Raw genomic sequence first — 24694 nt, 5'->3', positions numbered from 1 at the left:
ATAAGAATGATAATCTTATTATGGCACTGACCTGTAGTTAAGTAGCTATGATGCTCACATTCAACTGTTATATTGTAGAAATGATATATAATTTTATTTATATATGATAAAATGTCTTTAGCAGTCAGGCAAATCCTGGAATGACTACAGAGCCCATACGTTCTATTTTGAGAAGTTCATTGTGAAAGGCACTCTTTACAATGCTAAAAGTTTCAGTTTGGTTGTCATAATGCAATGGTAGTTGTTACAAGTGTAAAGACAGTGGGTCATCATAAGATGCACTGAAAATGTTCTTTAAAACAATAAATTCACCACCCAAAATATGGTTTGTATACAAAATTATTTAAAAAGTATCTTTATAAAAAAAAGTGGCTAATGAAATCCTTCATCTTTTATCACTGTGCTCTTTTTGGCTTGATGATAATAAATGCATTAACAGCAATTTAAAAAGGCAAAAAACAATGTTTTCACACAAAACACGGCATATACCGAAAGCGTATTTTTAATGCCAGATGAAACAACATGATGGTTGCACGGCTATCAGCTCTTTTTCCGTATCGGGTCCACGGAGCAGTGAAGTATTGCACTCCTAGCACAGGTAACGTCTGTTACACTAGGAGAAAACAGATGGGCTTTTCGACGCATGCTCACATAATTGATTTTAGGACACCATACAAGCAAGAAATGCACTGGAGCCTGTTTATCTGATTACTCATCATAATGGATCTCTACTATACACAGTTCAAAGTAAGTTCTGAAGACTTGCATCTGGAGCACAAAAAATACTCAAGTGCTGGCAGGAAAGGAAAATGTATGTATTAGAACTAAGTTAGTACTGTGCGTGATGACTTTTTCACATGGCAGCACTAATAGAAACAATATCTACAATATTTTATAAAATATTTACAGTTTTCATTCTGTTTTTTTTTTTGGTCATGGGATGAGTCAAATGGCACATAATGTGTAGCCAGCAACATTTTTTTTTTTAAATTAAAAGGGAACAGTAGCTAAAAATAAAACCAGCATACACAAATTCATTCAGTACCATACTGAAAAAAGATAAGTGCAAGAAAAAGCCTTGATATTAAATTTAAACGGAACACAATGATCATTGAGCTTAAACATCAGACTTGCACTAAAATATTTGAGTAGATTTTTTTTACAATATATTTTTTTCTTGAAGACTAAAACATTGTTTTCTGCTATATACACACCCAGGTACAGGATAACACTTTATAACAGGTGGATTATATATTTGGTGGGATCACATTAAAGAACTGTAGCAAGAACTGCTCTTTGTCTTCCTTCAGGAGTCTAAAATACTTCCTTCTCAATGAAGGACTGTATTTTTTCAAGGTAGGTGACCAGCCACCTTACCAACAATGCAACAGTCTGCTTGGCTTCGGCCAAGAAAGTCTCTTCACTGAATCCAGATCGTGTTGCCCCTCTCTGGCCTCCGTGAGTCTGCGGTCAGCTCCCCAAAGGTGGAGAAGAACTGCTCCATCTCCTTCTGCAGCATCTCATTCCTTTTTTCAGCATCTTCCTTTGCCCTTTCGGCATTGCGCAGCTTGATCTCTACCATGGTGTACTTCTTCCTCTCCTGGTCCAGCTCCTCATGCAGGTTTACCATCTCTGTCTCAAGCTCCATGTTGCGGTTCTCCAGACTGGAGACAGGAAGACAGGGGACAGAGGTAAGGAAAGAGGTGGGTAGGGAGGCACCTGGTGACTATCCTGACTAGCCTGGTGCCCTCTGCTTTCGGAACAAGCTCCTGACAACTGCAACCTTGACTTGGACAAGTGATTAACAATACTGAGTAAGAAATGATAGTAATGACAATAATAACTTGGTCGAAAATGTAGTTAAGGCCTCCAGTGCGGTAAAAGCAGTATTCCGTCGGGGTCCCTTACCTTTTGATCCTGGCCTCGTACTCAGCCTTCTGTTTGAGCATCTCCTGCTTGAGGCTCGCCACCAGGCTGTGCAGGGCGCTATGGCTGCTGGGGCCATTGGTCACCACGTACAGCTCATTGTTGTCACTGCTGCTGGTGCCACGGCTGCCTCGCCCACCACCATTCTGCCGACCTGCTTTGCCCTCAAACTCCCCCAAGTGGGTCACCTCGTCCTGTGAGTGCCCGTCCAGCATTGGGTCCTCATAGGGCCCCCCGAAGAAATCCTGTTCAGGGCAGGTGGTGGTGGACGAACGGCAGGAGGTCGAGTTGTCTGGCAGGGATATTTCACAGGAGGAGGTGGACCAGGTGGCGCTGTCGACGCTCTGCTTGTCCTCACAGCTGTTGCCCAAGGAATGCTGCTGCTGCTGCTGCTGCTGCTGCTGCTGCTGCTGCATTAACTGCTGCTGCACATTGTCGTAGGTGGAGAGACGATGCTGCTGAGTTGCCTGCTCTCCCATGCTCTCCCTGGGCTTTCCATCACGCATGGTGACATGGGCACTTGATGCCCATGGGCCACCGCGTCCATTCAGAGTCCCATTGTTTGAATCGGTGCTGGAGACACCGAGGCGCACGTTGCCATTAGACACGCCGCTGGTGCCCATCTTGGTGCCAGAGCCCTTGAGGGAGGCTGTGCGACGGGCTGGCAGGCCACCAGGCAGCGTCAGGCTCTTCTCATGGTTGCCATCGGTGGCAGAGCTGCTGAAGGAGCCATTGGTCACTATGCCGCTCCCCTTGTTGAACGCCGGGTTCTTCTTGATCGTTAGTGGAGGACTGCGGGTGATGTCGAACTTTCCCGCTAAACTGTTCCGCGGACTTCCAGTGCGGGGGCCACTCAGCAGAGTCGGGGAGCAGTTGTCCACAGGCACTCGCTGGGGTGATTCAGGGGTCTCCCACGAGCACTGGCGAACAGCTGACATGTTATTGTTCTCCTTATTCTGGAGATGGCCCACCATAGGCTTCTTTTCCCCTTCATTGTTGTTGTTACACAACTCCGCAGCAGTTGGACTGTCCTCGTCTTTAGGAAACAGCACATCGTGTCTCCCGATCAAAACTGACATCAGCTGCTGAACAAGCACAGTGCCTATGAAATGGCAGAAATGTAATCAGAAGGATATCTGCCAACAATGAAACAGTGTACAGTGCATTTCAACATTGCTGAAAGGATTCCTCATTTAAGTGCCTCAAGCAAAGTCAAACTGAGATAATCCTATTAGTTACTGAAATAAATGCAGTGAAGAAAAGCTCCAGTGATGTTCAGATGCCAGAGAGGCCACTATCCTCACCAGCAGAAAACCCACCTTCCATAATTGCTACAGGGTCCTCTATCTTTGGCCGCAGAATGTTTGGCCCAAAGACAGTAGCCAAGTTTTGTACACTCATTTTATTCACACCTGAATATGACTGCACTTCATCAAGAAACCTGAGAAACAAAAAGAAAGAAAGTAAAACTCCCATCATTCACAATAATCACGTTAGAAAACTGTTACACACTTGCAATGGTTGGAAGATTGTTTTTGATCATTTCAAAAAGCGATTTAATATCTATATTTTGATATATAATTAAATATCTGAAATGAAATAGTAGTTAATAGTAATGATAATAATAATTTAAAGATTTGAACTAAAAAAAGACATTTGAATGGTACATTGAAAAAATATACAGGTGATCCCCGATTTACAATGGTTCGACTTATGATTTTTTCGACTTTACAATGGTAAGCTGGCGATAGACATTCAGTAGAAACCGTACTTTGAATTTTGAATTTAGATTTTTTTTCCCGGGCAAGCGATATGCGAAGCGATACTCTCTCGCAATGGTGGGCAGCGGCAGTGATCTGCATCTCCCTGTCCGCCACGCAGAGGTGTGTATTAGGTGTACTAAATGCATTTTCGACTTATGATGGGTTTCGCAGAACGTAACTCCATCGTAAATCGGGGACCACCTGCATCTAACTAAAATGCAAACAGCAAGCAATACCTGCATATATATTTAAGCAGGTTGTAGTTCACTGGAGGTAGGCCTTGTACTTGTTTTCTCAGTTCCTTCATTCCCTGTAAAAATGAAATAAAGCCCTTAGATTGTTTTGACGCAGAATAAATAAGTAAGGATACATATGTGTATGTGCCAGCTGTCTGAATTCAATTCTTCGCAATCATTTGCATGCCTTCCTGGGCACAAGCAGAACACAGTGCTTGCCAGTGCCTTCTGCTGTTATGTATGCAAACATGTTGAGAAGCATGTAAACTCTTCACACTTTGAGCTGGACTCAAAACTTCTCACCCACTGAGCAGCTCAGAAGTAGCAAGGCACTGGTTTTACCCACTGTGCCACTACATCTCCATTAATAACAGTTTTCACATGGTAATATAAACAAAGATAGTACTTGTACTGGAACTTTTAAGCTTGGCACAGCTGGTAGCGTAATAGTTAGCGCTATTGCCTTTGGGTCCTAAGGTTGCAGGTTCGAGCCGCACCTTTGGCTGCAGTACTCTTGAGTAATGTACTTACCCTAAAATTTCTCCAGTAAAGTTATCCAGCTGTATAAATGGGTAAGTGCTTGTAATAACTGTATCCTTAACATTGTAAGTTGCTTTGAAGAAAAGCATCAGGTAAATTTAATTTAAATGTTTATTCAATGCATTTATACTCTCACAAGATGTTATTTAGCAAATCACATTATAGTGAATATAATCATTACAAGAATAACATAAGCACATAATTACTGAAACTTTAAATCTGTTAACTTAAAATTTGAGTAAAAATTGTCACATATTTTGCTCCTACTGTCTTCATAGTAATCTTGTGTACTCTTACTAAAAGTAAAAATTTCTCAAATTCCTTAACCTTAAATTCAGTTAAAGCGAATAAATTTAAGAGGACGTATTGAGGACAAACAGTATGGCATAATGTAAACATTATTAAAATGATTCGAACAAAAATGACAGGTTTTATGCTGAAATACTTTGTGTTGAAATGTAGACGCTAGAGCAGCGCGTTTTATTATTTTTGCAACATTTTTAATGGTTCAGATATATTATAATTCACTTCCCCCTCAAAGTATCTGTGTAGGTTTAATCCATAAGAGATACAACGACATGAAAGTGCAGTGGACTGCAGTGTTACTGGAGGAGCTCTGCTTTGTGATGTAAATTAGGAGCAATTTGCATGGTTGGAATACAGGGTTACAAAAAGTCATGAAAGAAGGAAAAACCGGAATGCCAGAGGAGACCAGAGGAGTGAAAGTAGAAGCTTTAGCAGAACAGTTAAATAATGGATAAAACTCAAGAGACTTAATGGTGACGCTTAACACTTTTTTGGGAGAAAATATACTAGAGTAACTCCAAATCAAGACCAGACTAATCCTGCAAAAGAAAGTAACACATTTTGTAACAAAATGCCTTCTGAATGTCACTATGGTCCATATAGGAGTACAGACAATTATAGTGATATTTAGGGACTGGAATTCTTACTGCAGGAATGCAACATCTGAACATTTATACCAAATATTAATCGTGAGAAAATCTTACAGGACTCTTTTTAATCAAATTCATTCCAGAAACCAAGAGCTCACAAGGGGTATTTTTGTGAACTGAGGAAGAGATCTATGGGCAACTGGGTGCTGAGTGTGTGTTTTGAATTAACTTTCCCCCTCCTGATACTACTTTTTGACAAAAATGGTGAGAACGTCTGCCACAGACACACTACAAACCCTTAACTTTTTGCAAGCTTTCACACATCCAGTAAGGACTTGAAAGGCCGATGTTCAATTTAATCTTGTTGTTCAGTTTTCTCTCTTAAAATGTTGTAAAATGTTATGCGCAATTAAACTATCTCACATCCTTAATGTTATTAAAATGAAATCTCCCTTTTCTTTTCCTTATGAATGTCAGTACATCGTAATATTTACATTTTCTATTTTTTGAAAATATTTACCACACCATTTTCAATATAATGTCAGCCTATCAAACAGTGTACACGATTGCAAGCACAAAACATGCGGATGAGAAATCTAGCTTTATTCGTAGTTCCATTCCACATTCAGCTGAATCCTCCTTTAGGATGAGTAATACATTTCTTCTCCTTTATCACACTACAGGGGGCATGCACAGAAATCTCAGTACAGCAAATAGTGTAAGCATTCATCTATTGTGTATTGGCATTTCCTGGCTTACAGCGTGCAAGGAAAATCTTGAGGGGCAGCGGCGCTGACTGTGGCAAGCAGTCTGTCCGAATATGATAAAAGACCTATATCTACAACAGGCGTTCCCTTAAAGCAAAGCACACCCTAAAAAGATTTCACTGAAAATTTAACTCATGTCTAAAATAAACTGCCTCTGCTCCAAAGAGGTTTCTTTTATAATTTAATCAGAAAAAAATGAACATTAGGGAAAGAATGCTGCTATAGCAACAGCTGCTAGCTGGCTAGTTGTACAATAACCTAATGAATGTGCAGTACCTCATATTTGATTAAGAGGCTTTGAAAACATCTAGTTTCAATTGACATATATTAAAATGCTGTTCGAAGACATAATTAAGGCACAGTTCTAGAAGTGGCAGGTCTGGGGTTTGAGTCCTGCTTGGGGCGCCTTGCAGCGGACTGGCGTCCCGTCCGGGGTGTGTCCCCTCCCCCTTCAGCCTTGCACCCTGTGTTGCCAGGTCAGGGTCCGGGTCGCCGTTACCCCGCTCAGGACAAGCGGTTGTAGACATTGTGTGTGCGTGAGTTCTAGAAGTTTTCTTTTGCATAAATTCAGTAATCATACCAACTTGAATATAAAGAAAAATTCAGATGCAAGAAAGGGAAAGTGTGCCTTTCAAAACTTTAGGATCCAGTTGTGGCATCATTTAAGAAAATGAAAGAATTAAATTATTCATAGAATCATAGGAATGTTTCACACAAATAATATAATACAAGATGTTAACTTCTTGAGGTCATTGGTCTTTAGTAGTATGTTCTTCACATATGTGAATTTGCAGCCATACATTCTGTGAAACACTTACGGATTCCTCGTCTCTGCTGAGGAGTTTAGTGCAGGACAGGAAGTCGTCATATTTGGCAAAGGGAATAACTGGCTCAGGGAGTTCTCTCAGGTACAGCTTGAGAAGGGAAGCCACTGTATGAACGTCTGTGTTACTGCAAGGCACATGGAAAGGACAAGCATGTTAGAGAAAGAAAATTGCTTCATATAGTCTAGGGTAGGCACATTCAGAATTGACATTAACGTAAATGATGTGGCAGCTGTAGCACAATCTTAAATTATTGAAAGTGGTATCACAAGACTTTTATACATGCACAGAAACATACACCACCTGTCGTATGGATCTTACCATCTTTTTTGCGCACAAGCATGTAGACTACTGATGTTGCTGCATATACTGATGTTGCTGATGTTTACTGATGCTGCAGCTTTCATATATGTAAATCTTGGTGTTTAAATTTGCATAGCTAAATATTGTGATACGATGTTGGCGTTATGGAACACCATCATTCAAAACATTTGAATCCACATTCTTCAACTGCAAAGCAACAGCTCTAACCACTAGACTCACTGCTGCCTACATCAAAAAGCACTAATTTTAGTAAAAAATAAACCTATCTTAGGCTTATAAGTGTTACATGTCTTTCCACAAACTTCTGATAGACGGATTAACTGACAAAATGTCAGCTGTTGGCATCAAGCTGAGCTGTAATATTTATCCAATAGTAATTTTATGGAAGCACGGCAAAGATAATTTGAAGCTGCATTTAAATAATGACATGAATAAATAAAGAATTTTTCTTTCCAGCGCAATAAATCTTCAGTAGCTCTGAGTCAGGTGGGGTGGCTCAAGAGAAGCCGCTCTTCCAGTCTGAATGAGCCAAGAAAGTAGGAGGCCAGCAGGGTGTGTCATCAGGGTAAGCCAACACTTCCTTCCTCCCAGTGCCTTTACCATCATAGTAGGCTCTTTCCCCTCTAATGAATGAGGAGCAACTTCGAAGGCGGACGTGGTTTGATTATGAGCCCAACAGATGACTGCATGTCAGGAACATGCATTAACCCTAGTTCAAGTTGCCTCTGTTTAGTTAAGGCATAAAGGCTGTCTGATAAGCCAGCAAAGGTCAAAGAAAAGGCTGTCCAAATCATAAAGTTCATAGAAGCCTTTCACCATTCTCAAGTTTTATGTCTTTTATATTCCAAATCTCTGAAATTGACTGACTACATAAATGTCAGGTTAATAAGACTGATTTAGAGGGAAACAATGATTATCAATCCATTTGCCGATGAAAGGGTAAGACCATGAAAGCACACACATACACACGATGTCTACAACCGCTTGTCCCGAGCAGGGTCACAGTGAGCCGGAGCCTAACCCGGCAACACAGGGTGCAGGGGACACACCCCGGACGGGACGCCAGTCCGCCACAAGGCACCCCAAGAAGAACTCGAGCCCCAGACCCACCACAGAGCAAGGCCCGGCCAAACCCGCTAAGCCACCGCACCCCCCTACCATGAAAGCAATTAAGACCTTAAAATGAAGACCTTAGAGTTTAATTAGACATTAAAATCTAATTACAGTCTGCAAACTTTGTAGAAGACATCCAGTAGAGATCAAACTTACATCAAACCAACCTGGGGTTAAAGCATAAACTGATGGAAGTACATGTACAAATAAGTTCTTACAGATATATTACAAAATAAAAAACCAGTGATGAGGAGCAATTTGTCAAAACACACACACACACACACACACACACACACACACACACACACACACACACAGTAATTTGAGAATGTAGAAAATAATTGTTTTAATCTAATAAATGTAATGTGATTAAAATGCGATTTAGTTTGAGTTGTTCAAGTAGCTCTTGAAGCAACATAATCATTATCTGACCATTGGGATGGGACTCATTCCTACCAGTCAAACAAAGGCTTCTCTCCGCAGTCAAAGGCATCCTGCAGCTCCTTGACCAGGTTAGCTTGACCGGGTAGGCGGAAGAGGCCCTCCTCCTGCAGGCCCCACTGGCGGATGAAGTCTGCACACTGCTCCACCAGCATGGGGGCAAGCTTGTTCCCAAAGCGCCGCTCATAGCGCACTGTTTCCTCCAGCTTCTGCCCAAAGATACCTGAGAAAAGCAGAGACATGTCAGTGCCAGTACTCTTAAGTGTAAGACCAAATTAATGGACATTTCTTTTGAGGACAACCTAATCATATCCTTAATTTGGTTTTTAATGCTTGCTAATTGAAAAAGAGCAACAGCAAATAAAATAAATTACAAAAATAACTAAACTGCATCTCTTATACTGGGACTTTCTATACTAGGATGTTAGATCACATTCGCAGGTAATGAGTGACTCATTCGCTTCACATTCTTTAATCAAATACCCTCTTTTTGTATCTTAGGATAAACAGTACAATGAGTTAAAGGAAAATACAGAGAGTAATTTCCTGACAATATCTACACGCTAAAGACTCTTCATCAACACAGGAAAGGCATTCAAAACGCATGTGAAATAAACAATGTTAATAATTACAGTTAAAGACCGCACACATAACTGCCCAGCACTATCAAACAGCCTTTGCCAGACTCAGAACGTGATGGCTGCGAAGCTATAGAGGACTGCCACCCAGCAAGCCTGGTCATGCAGCAGATCCTGCTCAAGACCACTGCTCAGCTATTCCTGTCAATCATGTCTCTTCCCATTACACTCCTGTAATATGTAATGACCTTCTGACTATAAAAAGAACTGCTGATTTGCTCACCATTTTCCAATGCACTGGACATGCACCTGTTCAGATTGCTTCTGGGTTCAGAGAATCATCATCATTTACCCAGAAACGTGTTAAGGTATAAGACAATATAAGCAAAGGATGTGGCACATGAAATTTCTTTTCAGCTGTACCTCATCTTCTTTTCCACACATACAGTAGCAGTTTTTATTTTTAATTAACTAAATTAAAATGGGGATTCACATTGGGAGCTACATTTCCAGTGGATGCACTGCAACTGACAAAAAAGCACTGCTTTATATAAAAAATAATTTAAGAACATATTTTTTTCTGAAGTTCAATTCAAGAAAAAATCTTGTACAACTGGTACAGGAAAACTTGTACCAAACTAAAAAATATCTGTGCATAAGATAGCTGGGCATCCATATTTTTGTCTACTGGATGCTTTTAATATTGCTCTTTTAGTTTTTGGAGTTTTGTCATCATCTCTTCTCAGTTCTATGCTGAATTTCCCAACCTTTCATTTGACATCAGGACATTTCAAAGAATTATTACTTGACCATTTGGTTACTTCTGTTCAAATAATAAGTGCCTGAATCATCTGCTTCACAGCATTAAAAACAACAGACTGATGGTATTATCACAGTACTACAGAACACCTAGTGTACATAAATGAATGAATGAATGAATATGGACCACAATGTTATAATAAGGGCTTCAAGTTCCACGGAAACTTATTTTTGGTCCTTGAATATATGGACACTGAACAAGAACTTTAAGGATAAAGCAATATTTCTAGCTGTAAGACCATTAGGAACTTTAAAAAACAGTAAACCCCAGTACTTTGACTGATAATGACGAAGACCCTGGAAATTGTCTCAAGGATCTGTTTTATCTATAAATCTGTTTCATGACCAGTAAAGCAAATGAAAACCTCTGTCAGGATGAACATTTTCATGGTTTCTTCTCAGGCCATTCTGAAAGACAGTATTAATGCAGCCAGGTTGTGCTGCTATTATTCCTTCACAAGCTGAGAGGTGACAATTCCCATACAAATCTAATGGCTTAAGTGGAGTAAATTCGAACAGTTACTCATTGTTCATGGGTTGTACTGCCTTTGAGAATGGTTTTGGAATTCATTTAACAAGAATGACTTGTTAGGTATTCTTTGGGTCCTATTTGTTCACAACTCTTGTTGACTCTGCTCATTTTTGCATATACCAGAACACTAGTAGCCCAGCAGCTTACTTCTCTTTTCATTTTCTCCAGCCCCAGCAGTCTTCCTGCAGATGTTACTTGCCTGCATTTGCAAACCATCTCAGAAAATGCAATCATGTTGCAGTCTGTAAACCATCACAGCAAAGACATAATTTTCAAAAAAGCTGGTAATAAATAAATAAAATCAAAATAATAACCACTTGCACTGTAGTAGAGCAAATCAAAGTTTGCAAGTCATTTTCTTTAATTTCACAATGAACATGGTGAGGGAATAAGTGGCCAAAAAAAGCTCTCATAAATGATTCAGAAATGCTCAGATTAGTGTCAAATCATGCGGAAAGGCCATTGAAGAAATACATTTTCTTCAACAGGCAGTTAACAAATAAGAAGGAAAAAACACACTGTAACATCAAAGAGAACAGTTTGATGTTTAAAAAAAAACAAAAAAAAAACTGATTTTTAGACTAACCCAGCAGCTGATTCTTACAACTTTGTTTCTTCATTCTGTGATTAACTGCAGTGCACTCAAGAATATGTAACGTGTACTTACAGAGTGCTTAATCTGTTGGAGAAAACCGATTATATCTCTGACTTCCTGCTTCCTCTTGTTCTCCTTTTGTCTGTCCCACTTGCTTAAAAAAGTGTGGTTCAGATTAAGGGGATCTCATATGGCTGGCCTGCAAAAAGGGATTACAGCAGTTCTCCTGGAAACTTTCAGTATGTTCCTATCTCTACACACATTGTACAAGAGCTACTGCCATATCTGACTTATTCCTGGTAAATACATATTCTTTTTACACATCTGACATCCATGTGCTCTATATTTTATCATCACGAAATCTCAGATCAATGAAATTTTTTTTTACAAGTGAGACCATGTAAGTATTTTTTAAATTTCAAGTTTTTAGACAAACTGATCAGCCACACAAATATATAATCTTGTAAAACTGGAAAACAATAGATGTTTTAAAAGTGCTTATTTATGACGTCCAATAACAAATGTGTATACTTCTTAAAAAATTTAATTCATATTTTATACATCTTTATATATTCTCTCATCCTTGGTTAGCAGATATTTGTTTTCTTCTGTGATACTGGACAGAGCAAGTTTAAACAATCATATTTTTAATTTGACTAAAATTCCTCCAAAAAATGTCATTTCCAGCATGAATAGAAAATGAGCCCTACAACAGTGGCACAGTGAATTACTCCTTCCGCATGTTTCATCTTCTTTCCTCACCTTCTCCTCAGCGTTGTACTGCTTGTTTCATTTTTAGCTCTTTAATTTTATTTTTCAATTTTTTGCCATTTTATGATCATGATGATGACAAAACAGAACTGTATTATCCACATCATCATTTGTCATCATCTTCATTATGTGAAGTTTGATATAATGTCAAATTATACTGTTTGTATGAAACAAATGAGGGAAGTACAATGATGTTCACGCTCGAGCCTCAGCTGAGGAGTAAGTCACTGATACTGTAGGGGCCAACATGGGGCAAGAAGTCAGATAGCTACAGAACAGCTGGAATGCAGAAAGTTCAGAGTTTTACAATTATCAGTCATCATTTACATTAAATGTCACATCCTTAAATTATCCCCAAGAAGAGTGAATGGCATTATTAAAGGTATTAGAATCAAATTTAATTGTATTTCTCAACTGCATTTCTTTGTGGTTATGATGACAATGAGGATAATTTTTTGACACCATTATCTTTTATGTCTAACACAATACACACACAATATTACAATTTATTGCAGCCAGTTTAGTATTACTTGTAGCTACAGAGCTATTTGTTTCAAGGTTACAAATTCTGAGATTTTTTGGATGTGCGGGAAAGCTTTAAAAAAATATAGTGTTTATCCTCTACCTGCCATTCATCCATTATTCTATTAACACATCACCATATTGTGTGTAGTGTTGAAAATACTTGCCGAGAGGCACAACACTATTCCATATGCCTGCATACTCAACCCTTCAGAGTCTAAAACAAACCATTTCTTGAGTAGAAGCCTTTTTTGATACAGCCACCAACTACCAGATTGCTCCTGCTCTACCGCATGTTAAATAATCACACTGGGCCACCAGTTCAGTCAATCCTGTAAGTGAGGTGTGACAGTAGACCACACACACACATAGCCAGTTATGAAAAATTGTGCCCTATGGACTTTTGGTGCTCACATACAATCCTTTTTCATTAAGATGTTGCACTTCTTACCAAACACCACAATAAGGCATTATTATAAGGAGAGAAGTTATTTCAGGATTCTTTACCGAAATTCACAATGTTCTAGTCTCCCTCTATGTTATATTGGAATTTGTTTAATTCTCAGCTGTGCTCCACTGCAGTTCACTGTGAGGACAAAAGGCCAGACAAGGCACGTAATCGTAGATGAGCTCACAGACTAAATATATTCATGCTGTTAAATTTCAGCTCTGGCATTTCTGCCTTGAAGGGTTTTCGTCGCTGCTGAACACTGTAATAAAGCTGATTACAGTTTCACAAATTGATAAAAGACATCTGGCACATTTCCATCAAGAGTTACATGGTCTGATAATTATAAAAAGTAATAGTGAAATGACTCAGTGCCTTCACTCCAAGGCAATACTCGCAAAAGTAGATTACTGAGCCTTCACAGTATAATTTTTAGGAGGAAGGAAAGCTGCTATCACAGTAAGGATCATGTTGAGGCATAGTGTTAACTGTGTCTGGAAAGTGCATTTTCCATCTGTAAAAGCATTAGCTCTGGTTTGACTCCTCATCTGTCTAAGTCCTCCTGAGTCACAGCGTGCTTTACTTGGACTTGACTTTCAGCAGCTGGCCACCATGGCAGCTTTGCAGCACGAAATTAACGTCTCTTTCAGTGAACACAGGACCCGCCCTTCTTGAAAGCCACAGGGGCATTTCAGGTATCTTTTTCAGGGCAGTTGACCATAGTTCTATAGATATCATCTGTATCTTCATTGTGAAATAAGATAGGGAAAAGGAAACATTATTTATGCTTTCACTCTTTTGCTTCTGGTATCTCTACACAGACTCCCACCCTTCAAATAGGTACTGGTGTAATGCTTCCCCATAAACCTTCAATCACCAACACCCCCATCTGAAAAAACTGAGACTGTGAGGTTTAAAGTTATGTGCCACACAACTGACTTTGAGGAAAGCACCTGTACCGCACCAGGAAAAACATGCAGCTTTGTAAACACATAAAACTGTGTCACTGAGATAAAGGCTTCAGCTAAACAACTGAAATAATAATAGCCATAAATTAATAAAAACTGTATGTTTATGGAGCAGGTTAAAGTGACAAGAAGTCATGTGGTACAGAAGCTTCAAGTTGGAGAACTTAAGGTGTTCTTTCCCCTTTTAGATTTGCCATGGCGAAGGGGAGATTCGGCTTTGTCTAGCTGCGGCTCAGCAAGAGGCCCTGACCTGTTACATTGTGTAAAAGCCGTAGCTCAACTCCTTGCTTTTTGGAGGCCTTTGCCAAAAATTCAGGCTCCTGCAGAGAGAGCGCCTGACAGCAATTCTCAAGCTGGGTGTAATTCATTTTGCACATTGTAACAATCTGGTAAAGCAGCTTCTACAAAACCAATATAACACTCAATGTCTGATTCTTGGCTGAGAATGAAAATCTCAGGCATGGAGTCTGCATTTCACTCTTTCCCAGCCATATTAAAACAAAAACTGTTGCAGAAAATGCCATTTGCTACTTTTATTACCCTCATAACATGACTGCGTTGCTCATATAAATAAATGACAAAGGAAAAACAAAAACCATATCGAATGCTACATTATGAAATTCGTTACCATTACACACAACAAAGGGCATGCATCAGGAGTTACATGCATAATGTATAATGATAATAGAAAAAAGTAAAAATAATATAATACAATAAGTAATAAAGATTGAAAGCCAAGGCTGTGAAATAAAGCTCTAAATGACTGAAAACAATAAACAAAATATAAAATGACAATGAAAAGGAAGAAAAAAAACATAGTGGAAAAATCATCAGAATTGTGCTATAAATCAAAAATGCAGACCATGTTGTCTTGGATTGAATCTAGTAGTTGTGCATTCATTTAAATATTGTAAAAGCTTCAAAGGATGGATTGAAAAGAGGAATACTGGTGCTGAACGACTGGAAAACCCTTCACAACAATTGAAGATCAAAAATTTGTTGCCTGCGGCCTTTGGCCTCTAAGATTTGCAGATTTTTAGATTGTTGCAGATTTTTAGATTTGCAGAATCCTGACAAAGGCCACATTTCTGGGTTGCCTTTCGACGGTTCTCTTGAGTAGAGACTCCTTATGTAAGAATAACCCTGGAGGGCTCAGAACGCAAACAGTGAACCCATGGCTGATAAAAGATACTTTGCTCGTCCATGAAGAAATAAAACTTAGATGAGGGAAACATTACAATAACAGAAACTGTGTAATCAGATTCAACTTTGTCTCTGAGCTCTGGGATAGGAACTGCTGCTCTACAAGTTAAGACACCAAGGAGAACTGAAATCATAGACAACTTTATGCAGTAACAGCCCAATTTTGCAAAGCTAATAAGACTTATGAAGATGCATGGTTCATGTGCCAGGTAAGCATGGACTAATCTATAACACTCCCACATAAAGCTTTTCGTGATTTCAGTCTGACCCCAGGACTGCTTGGCTTTCAGCCCCCTTTTGTGTCAGCGGGGTGAAAATCAGACTCTGTGTATGTAGAGATTTAATAGTGGAGCCACATCCCTTGTCCATTTTTAACAAATGACTCTGCCTTTTGAAAGCCAGTCAGTTGTGATAGACATCAAACTCCCTACACTGCAAACAGTTGGCCTGAGCAATCTATTCATGTCGCATTGTTTGCAATTCCAGCAAATCTAGGCTCCTCAATTTTTCTAACATGGCAGTATGACTATAATCAGTAATCCTTAGCTATCTGTGTACTAGTGAAAACATCGCTGTTATCAAGTCAAAACCTGATTATGTAAAGTGGGGAAGGAACTAAAAATTCAACTGTTTAGACCATCTTCACTAGCTAAAATTATAATATGCTGACATGCACTCAGGCCACAACCTTATGTTTGATAGGGATTACAGGGTAGACAGGGTATCAGGTAACTGACCTCCACCAAAGGGTGCCCATATGACTCTGCGGATGGTCTTCACCCAATCCTCCATGTCATTCTGGCTGCTGGCCATAAGGAGGTATGTCTCATGGTTGGCTGTCATCCGTTCCCGGTCTCCACCTGCAGAAAAGGAACACAATTCTATTTATTCCTACAAATAAGACCACTGTATAAAAGATACAATGCACGTTATATTGTACATACAATTATTTATATTGTGGCACGCAGCGCTGTGCGGTTGGATGGGGTAAAGAAGGACGCAGAAGCAGCGTTCATCTCGAACGTTTTCTTAGAACACCGGCACCAGGGAAATAATGCTCTCGACCCGAGGATGCCGTTTCCTCCAGGACCTGCGCCTCAAACCAGCCTTTTCAGCCTGCTTAGCACCCCCAGGCTCTCTCCCAACATACTGGCAAACACGGTCACCCCACCATTTTCCCCAGAAGTGCCCACACTGGTTGCACACTTACGTTCCACATTTTTCCCCACAATGCAACTATTTACATTTAACAAGTTTCCTGCCTAAAACAGTAACGCGGGTCGTTACAATATATTACATAATCGCATCAAATATACGTAATTATATACACTGTTTAACTTTTTTACACTTAGTTCCTGACTTTAAATGCTATTGTTCTTGAGTTAATCAAGATATTATACACAAAACATGCGATAAACTACAATAAGCATTATAATTAACTATGATGTAACATGATACTGAAATAACACTACACATTTGTGCAACTCAGAATAAATTTTCACTGTACCTTGCTTCTATCTGAAACAAACAAATCAAATTTTTCAAACGTGTCTTTTAGTATTACTGAAATGTAAAAACAGCCTGCGCCACTAATCATGAAAATCCACACTGTCTGAAGCGCATTGGCAGTTTGTGATTAGAAGGAACAATCAAAGCTCTAATTCACTTGAGTGTTTGAACCAATCAAGTCACAAACAACACTGACGGTTTTTTCAGATCAGGAAACCAGGTTTAGCCAACAGTAGGATGGATCTTCTTGCTCCATAGCTCTCTGAGTTTTTCTTTTTCTTTTAAAACACCATTTTAAAGGTTGCGAACGGAGCAGCCAAAGGCGTTCACTTGTCTTCTGAGGCTAGTTGATGCACTGAGATGGGTCAGATTAGACTTAATACATTTCTCTAGCTGAGGAGTTGGCTGTGGATACGCTATAAATACAAGACTGCCCATGATATCGTGCCTTTAACCGCAACGATAGATACTAATATTTGAAGGACACCAATAACCAATCATAAATATTTTTAAAAAACTAAATGATTAATGTTGAATATGAAAAATATGAAACAAAAACAAAAATATGACTTATAAAATGAATTAGCTGTATGAATGTGGCAAATGCATGAGTTACAACTCATGTAGATGGCCCAACTTTTACACACAGATAAGTAAACACAAAAGGTGAACATTTGGCATCTGCAGAATAAACACTAGTTTGGGCTCTACAGTTCGATCACTCCTGTCCTCTAAATACTGTGGCCAGTAATTCAGGAAGGGGGTTACTGATAATAAATAAAGTGAGTGAAGGTATAACATAAAAGGACAAGCTAGAAAAAAATACTTTTTTGTTAAAAGTATTATGCAACAGCACTTATTTTAATTTTGCAGTTAACTTCAGGTGAAACATTTATCGTGCGGGAAACAACTGTTTTTCCCATAAGAAATAATATTAATTTAATCTCTTGACGGTGGGAAGTCAATTAATGGGGTGGTTTCACTGAACAAATTAGCCCTGTTAAGCGAGGCAGAGGGCGGCACGGTGGTACAGCGAGCAGGGCTGCCACTTCACAGTGCCTGGGTGGTGCAAAAGAACATGGGTTCCATCCTTTCTCACTCTGTGTGAAGTTTGCATGTTGCCTGTGTGGGTTTTCTCTCGGTGTCCTGGTTTCCTCCCACATTCCAAAGACATGTAGTTCAGGTAGACTGGTGATACTAAATGGCCCTTAGTGTGTGTGACTGCATGTGTGTATAGCTACCCTGCAATGGACTGGTATCCCCTCCAGGATGTATTTCCCCTGTCTTCCTGTGCCCAATGCTTCTGAGATCACCACAATCCAGCTCAGGACAAGTGGTTATTGAAATTGGATGGATGAAGTAAGGATGGGGGTATTACTTAGTCCTATGGACTAGAGATGTGTATACACATCATCTGCTTTAGGATTTTCCTAATTGAGAAAAACCCAGAAACAATGATTTATTAGCAGGCTGCAATGCCCCACTACTGATTAGAGGAGGCCAGCAAGATTGCACATTTAAATATCTGCAGTATCTGCATTCCTATCATTTTGTGTACTAAGCCAGTAGGGATATGGTCTTACATGTCTTCAGAGTCTGTATTTCACAAGACTCCTGCAAGCTGATGAAATAGTTTGTAAAACAGACTTTGAAGAATGGAAGTTCATATTAATTTACAAATCCATGCATAAAGGAAAAATAAATTACATATGGCCTTCATAAGTTAACAAAATGTATATTTAAATGCATTCTTTACAATTCTTCTAAGCAGAGGGCAGCCAAACTTAATCGAGACTATCAAACTTCTGTTATGTCAAGCTTGACGAGTTCCATAGTATAAGTAGCACAAAGTTTACTTTATTCAGAGTTTATTTATAGGCTAATCACATTGTATAGTGTGTAAATCAGTATTCATATAAGTTTGATTATATAAAACAGCAGGTTCTTTAAAATATTCACATGCACTCCAGTAATTGTGATCAGTGATCAAGTTGTCAACATACTAATCACATGCTCTTAATCCAAAAATATTCCAGATGGTGTTCTTAGGAAACAGATAAGCAGTGTGAGCTGGAAAATGAATATTATAGGGAAAATTCCTAACCTGAAATAACCCCTTCACTATTTCTTTTAAATACTGTGTATTTCCCTCATTAAAGTAATGTCATTATACATGGTACGTTTGCAAAGTGCTGTCAACAGATGTTTATTAAAGTCTCTTTCATTAGCCTGCCTGCCTGCCTGCCTGTCTGGGGTGGTGTGGGGAGGGGTCTCAGGCGACAGAAGAGCAGGTTGTGCAGTCTAGACAGTAATTTGCCTGCATGGCCCCTCGATAACAGAGTCACGTCTGTGGCACAAGACAAGAACCGTCCTTGTTGATTCCCTCTGCAGCTGAGTCCAGAGATTTGCATTGCTGCTTAATACAATATTTCTATTTATATCACAACACACACTCATTGGGCTCTGCAAACTGCCTGAAGATATATCCCAGACCAAACGGTGGTACAACACCTGGTTTGCCTAAAAGTGGCAAATGGTTTTCTTTTGATCTCAAAATCAGTTACTTCCTCCACTAATAGGGCACTGAAGGAGAAAAAAAAAAAACTGTGAAAGGAAACAGCAGAATGTGTCGTGGTTAGAGCTGCTGCCATCTAATCAAAGGGCATGTGTATGAATCCTCACTCCCACAACTGTGCCCTTGAGCACAATTTATATCCTGAAATGCCCCAGTAAAACTTACTCTCATGCACAAATGGATAAAAAATCCAAGTATCTCAGCATACAAACCTCACACTGTAAGTCACTTTGAAGAAATGTGTCAGTTAGGTGAACAATAACAACAAAGACTGCATAATCAGTCACTTAGTAGGGCTAGTATTTACAGTAAAATTCCTAAAGCAGTATTAAGATCAAATCTATTAAAGCATTTTTTACACTGTGACCAATTTTTAAAACGATGGGTATTGTACAATTGCTCTGAAATACATCACCTCTGCCCTTGACCTGAACAGTCAGTTTGCCTTTACAGGTACATCTGTCTTTCCAGGAATCATTAACCTTCTTTGATAACCCGGTGCCTTGCTGCTACTCTCAGGCTCCTGTTGACAAACTTTTAAAAAGTGGCCATATATTACAGTGACACATAGTCCAACAACAGCCACCTTTTCGAAATGAGTGGCTTAAAGAGGTAGATAAAGTGCCTCCTCACCATAAAATACAGGCTATCAATGGATGATAAAAGCCTGCCAAAACACAACAGAAATGGAACACAATTTTCAGAGCATAATAAAGGAAAAGTAAAAGAAATAAAATAAAAGAAAAAAAAAAGTGTAAATATTAGTAGGATTTTCAATTTCAATTTTGAACACTGGATAATTTTTTTGCAGTATGCCACATATCAGAGGACAGGTATAAATTGAGTCTCACACACACACACACACACACACAGTCCAAAGGCACTTGTCCCGAGCGGGGTCGCGGCGAGCCGAAGCCTAACCCGGCAACACAGGGCGCAAGGCTGGAGGGGGAGGGGGAGGGGGACACACCCAGGATGGGATGCCAGTCCATCGCAAGGCACCCCAAGCAGAACTCGAACCTCAGACCCACCACAGAGGAGAACCCAGCCAAGCCTGCTGCGCCAGCCGGCCGCCCAGTAAACTGAGTGACTGATTGATAAAACAGTTCAGCAGAAAGAGGACTTTAATAAAGGCCAGTACCAACAAGGTAAAACCATCGCTCGGTAAATCAACAAGGCAGATTACGCCAAAATGGACATCTGGACTTTTTTTTCCCCTAATAAATTAGTTACTGATACAGTGACACGTGTGACCGAAGTGAGTTTTGACATAAGACCCCAGGTGGACTACAATTTCCATCCCTCTATTTAGATGACAAAACAAACCCCTATCACGGACAGCAGGTGGCGCAGCGGTTAGGGCTGTCTATCTATCTAATGGTCCCTGGTTCAAAGCCCACTCCTGCTGTAGTGCCAGTGATCTACGTACTTACTCCAGATAGAGATAGTAAGAATACCATTCTATAAAAAAGGGGTAAATCGCTGTAAAGTCGCTTTTCCAACACTGCAAACCGTTACGAACAAAAGGCGCCACCAAACAAAGTAAAGGGAAACAGTGATACTCATCTTTGCGGACCTTAAAACACAAAAAAGTCTTCCAGCGACTCAGATTTAACAGGGGTATCATTCTGGAAAGATCCAAAAGGCAGACTAATCCCCAGGTATGCCAATTATCTCTGGCATTCATACTTATAATACCATCAAGTGTCTTCATGACACCGTGGTTTAATTACCATATTTTTGCCCTCAAGTGGCATCATCGTGTCACACACTCAGCGCCGACCGAAGATCCGCGCAAATCATGTATAATACGTGGACGTGCTTGTAACAAAAAAGAGCTGCACGCATTATGTAATAAACGCCTAATTATTCTATAACACACAGTCAGAGTGTGTCAGTGCTGCATATTATTTGCACAAGTGTTTACGGAAAATTTAATACAACACACACGTCAACAAAATAGCAGCACTGCCAGCAGCGAAGCGAATGTGACGTCTCTCTTAGGCGGTTTTCTGTCATGTCACACACACACACACACAGCACAAAAAAACGCCAGTCCGTTTTGGTTTATAACGTTCATAACGTCAGTTTTTTTTTTTTTTTTTTTTTTTTAAATAAAAATGTACCGAAAGCAGTTTGAGAAGCGCGGCGCAGAGGGTTACTTACGTGACTCGAGCATTTACAGTCCGCCTCGCCTGTTCAGGGCAACAACCGCGGCAGACATTTGATTTGACAATCAACGTGGACGAGACTCTGAGGAGAAACCGAGAGCGGAACTCTGTGTCCCGAGCCGGGTCCGAGCCGCCTGCGCGCGCGCGCGCACCTGGACTGAGTAGGCGCGAGCCGCAGCCCGCGCTTCCGCCGCGGGCACAAAAGAAGCGAAGCGCGGCGAAACCCGGGAAAAAGTACTTCACCTGCTGCGTGTCTTCAGACGACCGCACGCTGGGTCATGGGTGCGGGTGCCGAGCCGCGCTTTGGGCACAGCCGGAGCCTCTGTCACGGTCGCCGAACAGACACAGGGCTCCGCGCGCTTGGAGTCGGCTCGCCGAGCGGCGGCGGGACACACAATAGTGCTGCACAACCCCCTGGAACCCCCCCCGCACACACACACACACACACACACAGAAGTAGGAAGGAGAGAAAGACCGAAAAGCGCAGAGAGACTCGAGCAGAAACGAGAGTCCGACAGAAATACAGTGAGAAAAAGAGAAACACAGGGAGGGACGAGGGACACAAAGAAACGCGGACAAACACAGACACGCGCGGGGGATAAAAGATACTCTGTATTATGAAAAAAGACTGGGGAGGTAGGAGCGCAGATGCAAGGAGGAGAAGTTGAGGGAAAAGAGAGAAGACCCACAGAGACTCAGAAGGACACAGAGAAACACTGAAAGCTCCGGAAAGATTCGTGGAGAAACATCTATTCATTTAGCAGACGTTTACGATTTATTCATTCAGCACACGCTTCTCTCCAAAGCGACGTACATCTCATAGAAAACAGTTTGTGCTTTAGGAGAAAGACTAAGGCAGAGCTGCAGATCATGTGTGATTCTTAAGTACAGTTAGTGTCCTTCACCATATACCAACGTTCATCACACAAGTAGCTGCATAAAACTTTACCAGAGAATATCAGAATATTTTTCTTTGGAGATACATAAGAACATTTAATAGAGGGGGTGCGGTGGCGCAGTGGGTTGGACCGGGTCCTGCTCTCTGGTGGGTGTGGGGTTCGAGTCCTGCTTCGGGTGCCTTGCGAAGGACTGGCGTCCCGTCCCAGGTGTGTCCCCTCTCTCTCCAGCCTTTCGCCCTGTGTTACCGGGTTAGGCTCTGGCTCCTCATGACCCCGTATGGGATAAGCGGTTCAGACAGTGTGTATGTGTGTGTGTAAAGGTTTATGTTATATTGCAGGAGTGGCTCTGTAAAGGATTGATCCAATCATGAACATTTGTACCTTACATGAACTTAGATTATGGGCAAAGTGAGTCTGGAAGAGATGAGTTTTAAGACCCTTTTTAAATGTGGACAGAGATTCAGCAGTTATGAATGAGAGGGGGAAGTTGTTCCACCACAATGGATCCAGAACTGAGTACCTCTGTGCTTTACCTTTCATACATGGGACCACCAAGCGGGCAGATGTCAAGGAGCGTAGCAGTCTGGTTGGAGTGTAGGGGATGATCAAGTCTTGTAGATAGCTAGGAGCAGTTCTGTTGATGGATTTGTAGGCCATAACCAGGGTCTTAAATTTCATCTGGGCAGCTATGGGAAACTAGTGCAGGGAAACAAGTAGAGGAGATACATGGGAATGCTTTGGCAAGTCAAACACAACTTGTGCAGCAGCATCCTGTATCAGCTGTAGAGATTTGATGGCAGTGGCAGGAAGGGCAGACAAGAGAGAGTTGCAGTTGTCCAGGCGGGATGTCACCATGGCCTGGACAAGTATATGGGCAGAGATAGTTGTGAGGTAAGGATGGATCCTGCGGATATTATGCAGGATGTATCTCCAGGTCCAGGTTGTGGCTTCGATATGCTGAGAGAAAGATAGACTTGAGTCAATCGTCACTCCCAGACTTTTAGCCGAGGAGGCAGGTAAAATGAGTGAGTTGTCCAGTTTGATCGATAGATCGTGACAGGAAGACAGGCCAGCTGGGAGGTGTAGGATCTCTGTTTTAGAGATGCTGAGTTAGAGGAGGTGATCAGACATCCATGCAGAGATGTCTGACAGGCAGGCAGCAATGAGTGCGGAAGTGTCTGATGCTCCAGGTGGAAAGAAGAGGAAGAGTTGGGTATCATCAGCGTAGCAGTGGTATTTGAATCCATGGGAGGCTGTGACCGGGCCGAGGGAGGAGGTGTAGATCGAGAAGAGCAGAGGACCCAGTACCGAGCCCTGCGGGACACCGGTTGAGAGAGGTAGAGGAGAAGAACGGGAGCTCTGCCAGACCACTTGATAGAATCTGTCAGATAGGTAGGAGTCTAACCATCTTAGTGCTGTTCGTTGGATCCCAAGCTGACTAAGAGAGGAGAGTAGAATCTGGTGACTGACAGTGTCGAACGCTGCAGACAGGTCAAGGAGGAACACGGAGAAACAGTCAGAATGAGACTGGAAAAAGCAGAAACAGAAAGACACAGGAACACAGAGACAAATTGGTGACACAGAGAAAGTGGAGGGAAATGATACTTTTGCTTGTCTACAAATTTTGACACTGATTCAACAATTTCTTTTACCAGTAATAGTATTTCACGTACACCTGCCTTTCCTGGTGATAAATACCAGTTCTCCTAACATTTCATCATGTTGCTTTGTTTTCATTAATGTAACATGCAATGTCTTACTGCACTGAGCTAGAAGAGCAAATCAAGGAGAAAACTGGCTTAAAAAGCTGAAAATGCAGCAAAAAAAAAAAAAAAAAAAACTCATATCCTGCAAATCTTTTGAAACTTGGAAATCTTATAGGACAACTATGCAAAAGGCAGTTTGATTCTGGCCATAAAAAATAAACCGTTTTCCTATTTTGTTTTGAGACAGCCATTTACACCATGTTCAACAGATTAAAAATCAAGACTGTTGAACTTAAACTGCATAAATACCACTTAATAAGTAATACCACTTATTGAACTATTTAAAATGGGTGGAATCATTATGGATCCTGACACTTGGGCCACATGTTGAGCTCCAAACTGACAGCTGTGGTTACAGTTTGGGGTGCAACACAGCTTGTGTTTAGGGCTGCTGCAAATCTCAAGGTCTCTGGTTCGAATCCCGCCTCTGCTGCAATACCCTCGATGAAGGTATAAACCCCAAATCGACACCTTGCTGCCTAAATGGGTAAATTTTTGTAAGTTTCCT

General features: G+C 40.8%; 1 protein-coding gene across 5 annotated transcripts in view; it reads right to left on the bottom strand.

Annotated features, from left to right (window-relative positions):
• Positions 1-920: 920 nt before the first annotated feature.
• The window catches only part of arhgap24 (Rho GTPase activating protein 24), a 107141-nt gene continuing 83367 nt past the window's right edge, over positions 921-24694 (bottom strand). For 3 of the 5 annotated variants that reach the window (XM_018755232.2, XM_029252998.1, XM_029253000.1), the window contains 7 exons: positions 16004-16126; positions 8846-9053; positions 6947-7079; positions 3926-3999; positions 3246-3367; positions 1909-3028; positions 921-1664 (listed from right to left, as the gene is read on the bottom strand). In XM_018755232.2, coding sequence (XP_018610748.2) covers positions 1421-1664; positions 1909-3028; positions 3246-3367; positions 3926-3999; positions 6947-7079; positions 8846-9053; positions 16004-16126 — 2024 coding nt within the window. In that variant the 3' untranslated portion in view covers positions 921-1420. Of the gene's footprint in view, positions 1665-1908; positions 3029-3245; positions 3368-3925; positions 4000-6946; positions 7080-8845; positions 9054-16003; positions 16127-21516; positions 21592-21764; positions 22215-24694 lie in introns of those variants that run through there. The other 2 variants (XM_029253001.1, XM_029252999.1) reach the window with 2 other exon arrangements.

This window comes from Scleropages formosus, chromosome 6 (assembly GCF_900964775.1).
Source record: "Scleropages formosus chromosome 6, fSclFor1.1, whole genome shotgun sequence".
In the NCBI taxonomy this organism is placed as follows: Eukaryota; Metazoa; Chordata; class Actinopteri; order Osteoglossiformes; family Osteoglossidae; genus Scleropages; species Scleropages formosus.
The sequence above is the reverse complement of the archived record's forward strand: the minus strand, read 5'-3'. Positions and strand labels throughout refer to the sequence as shown.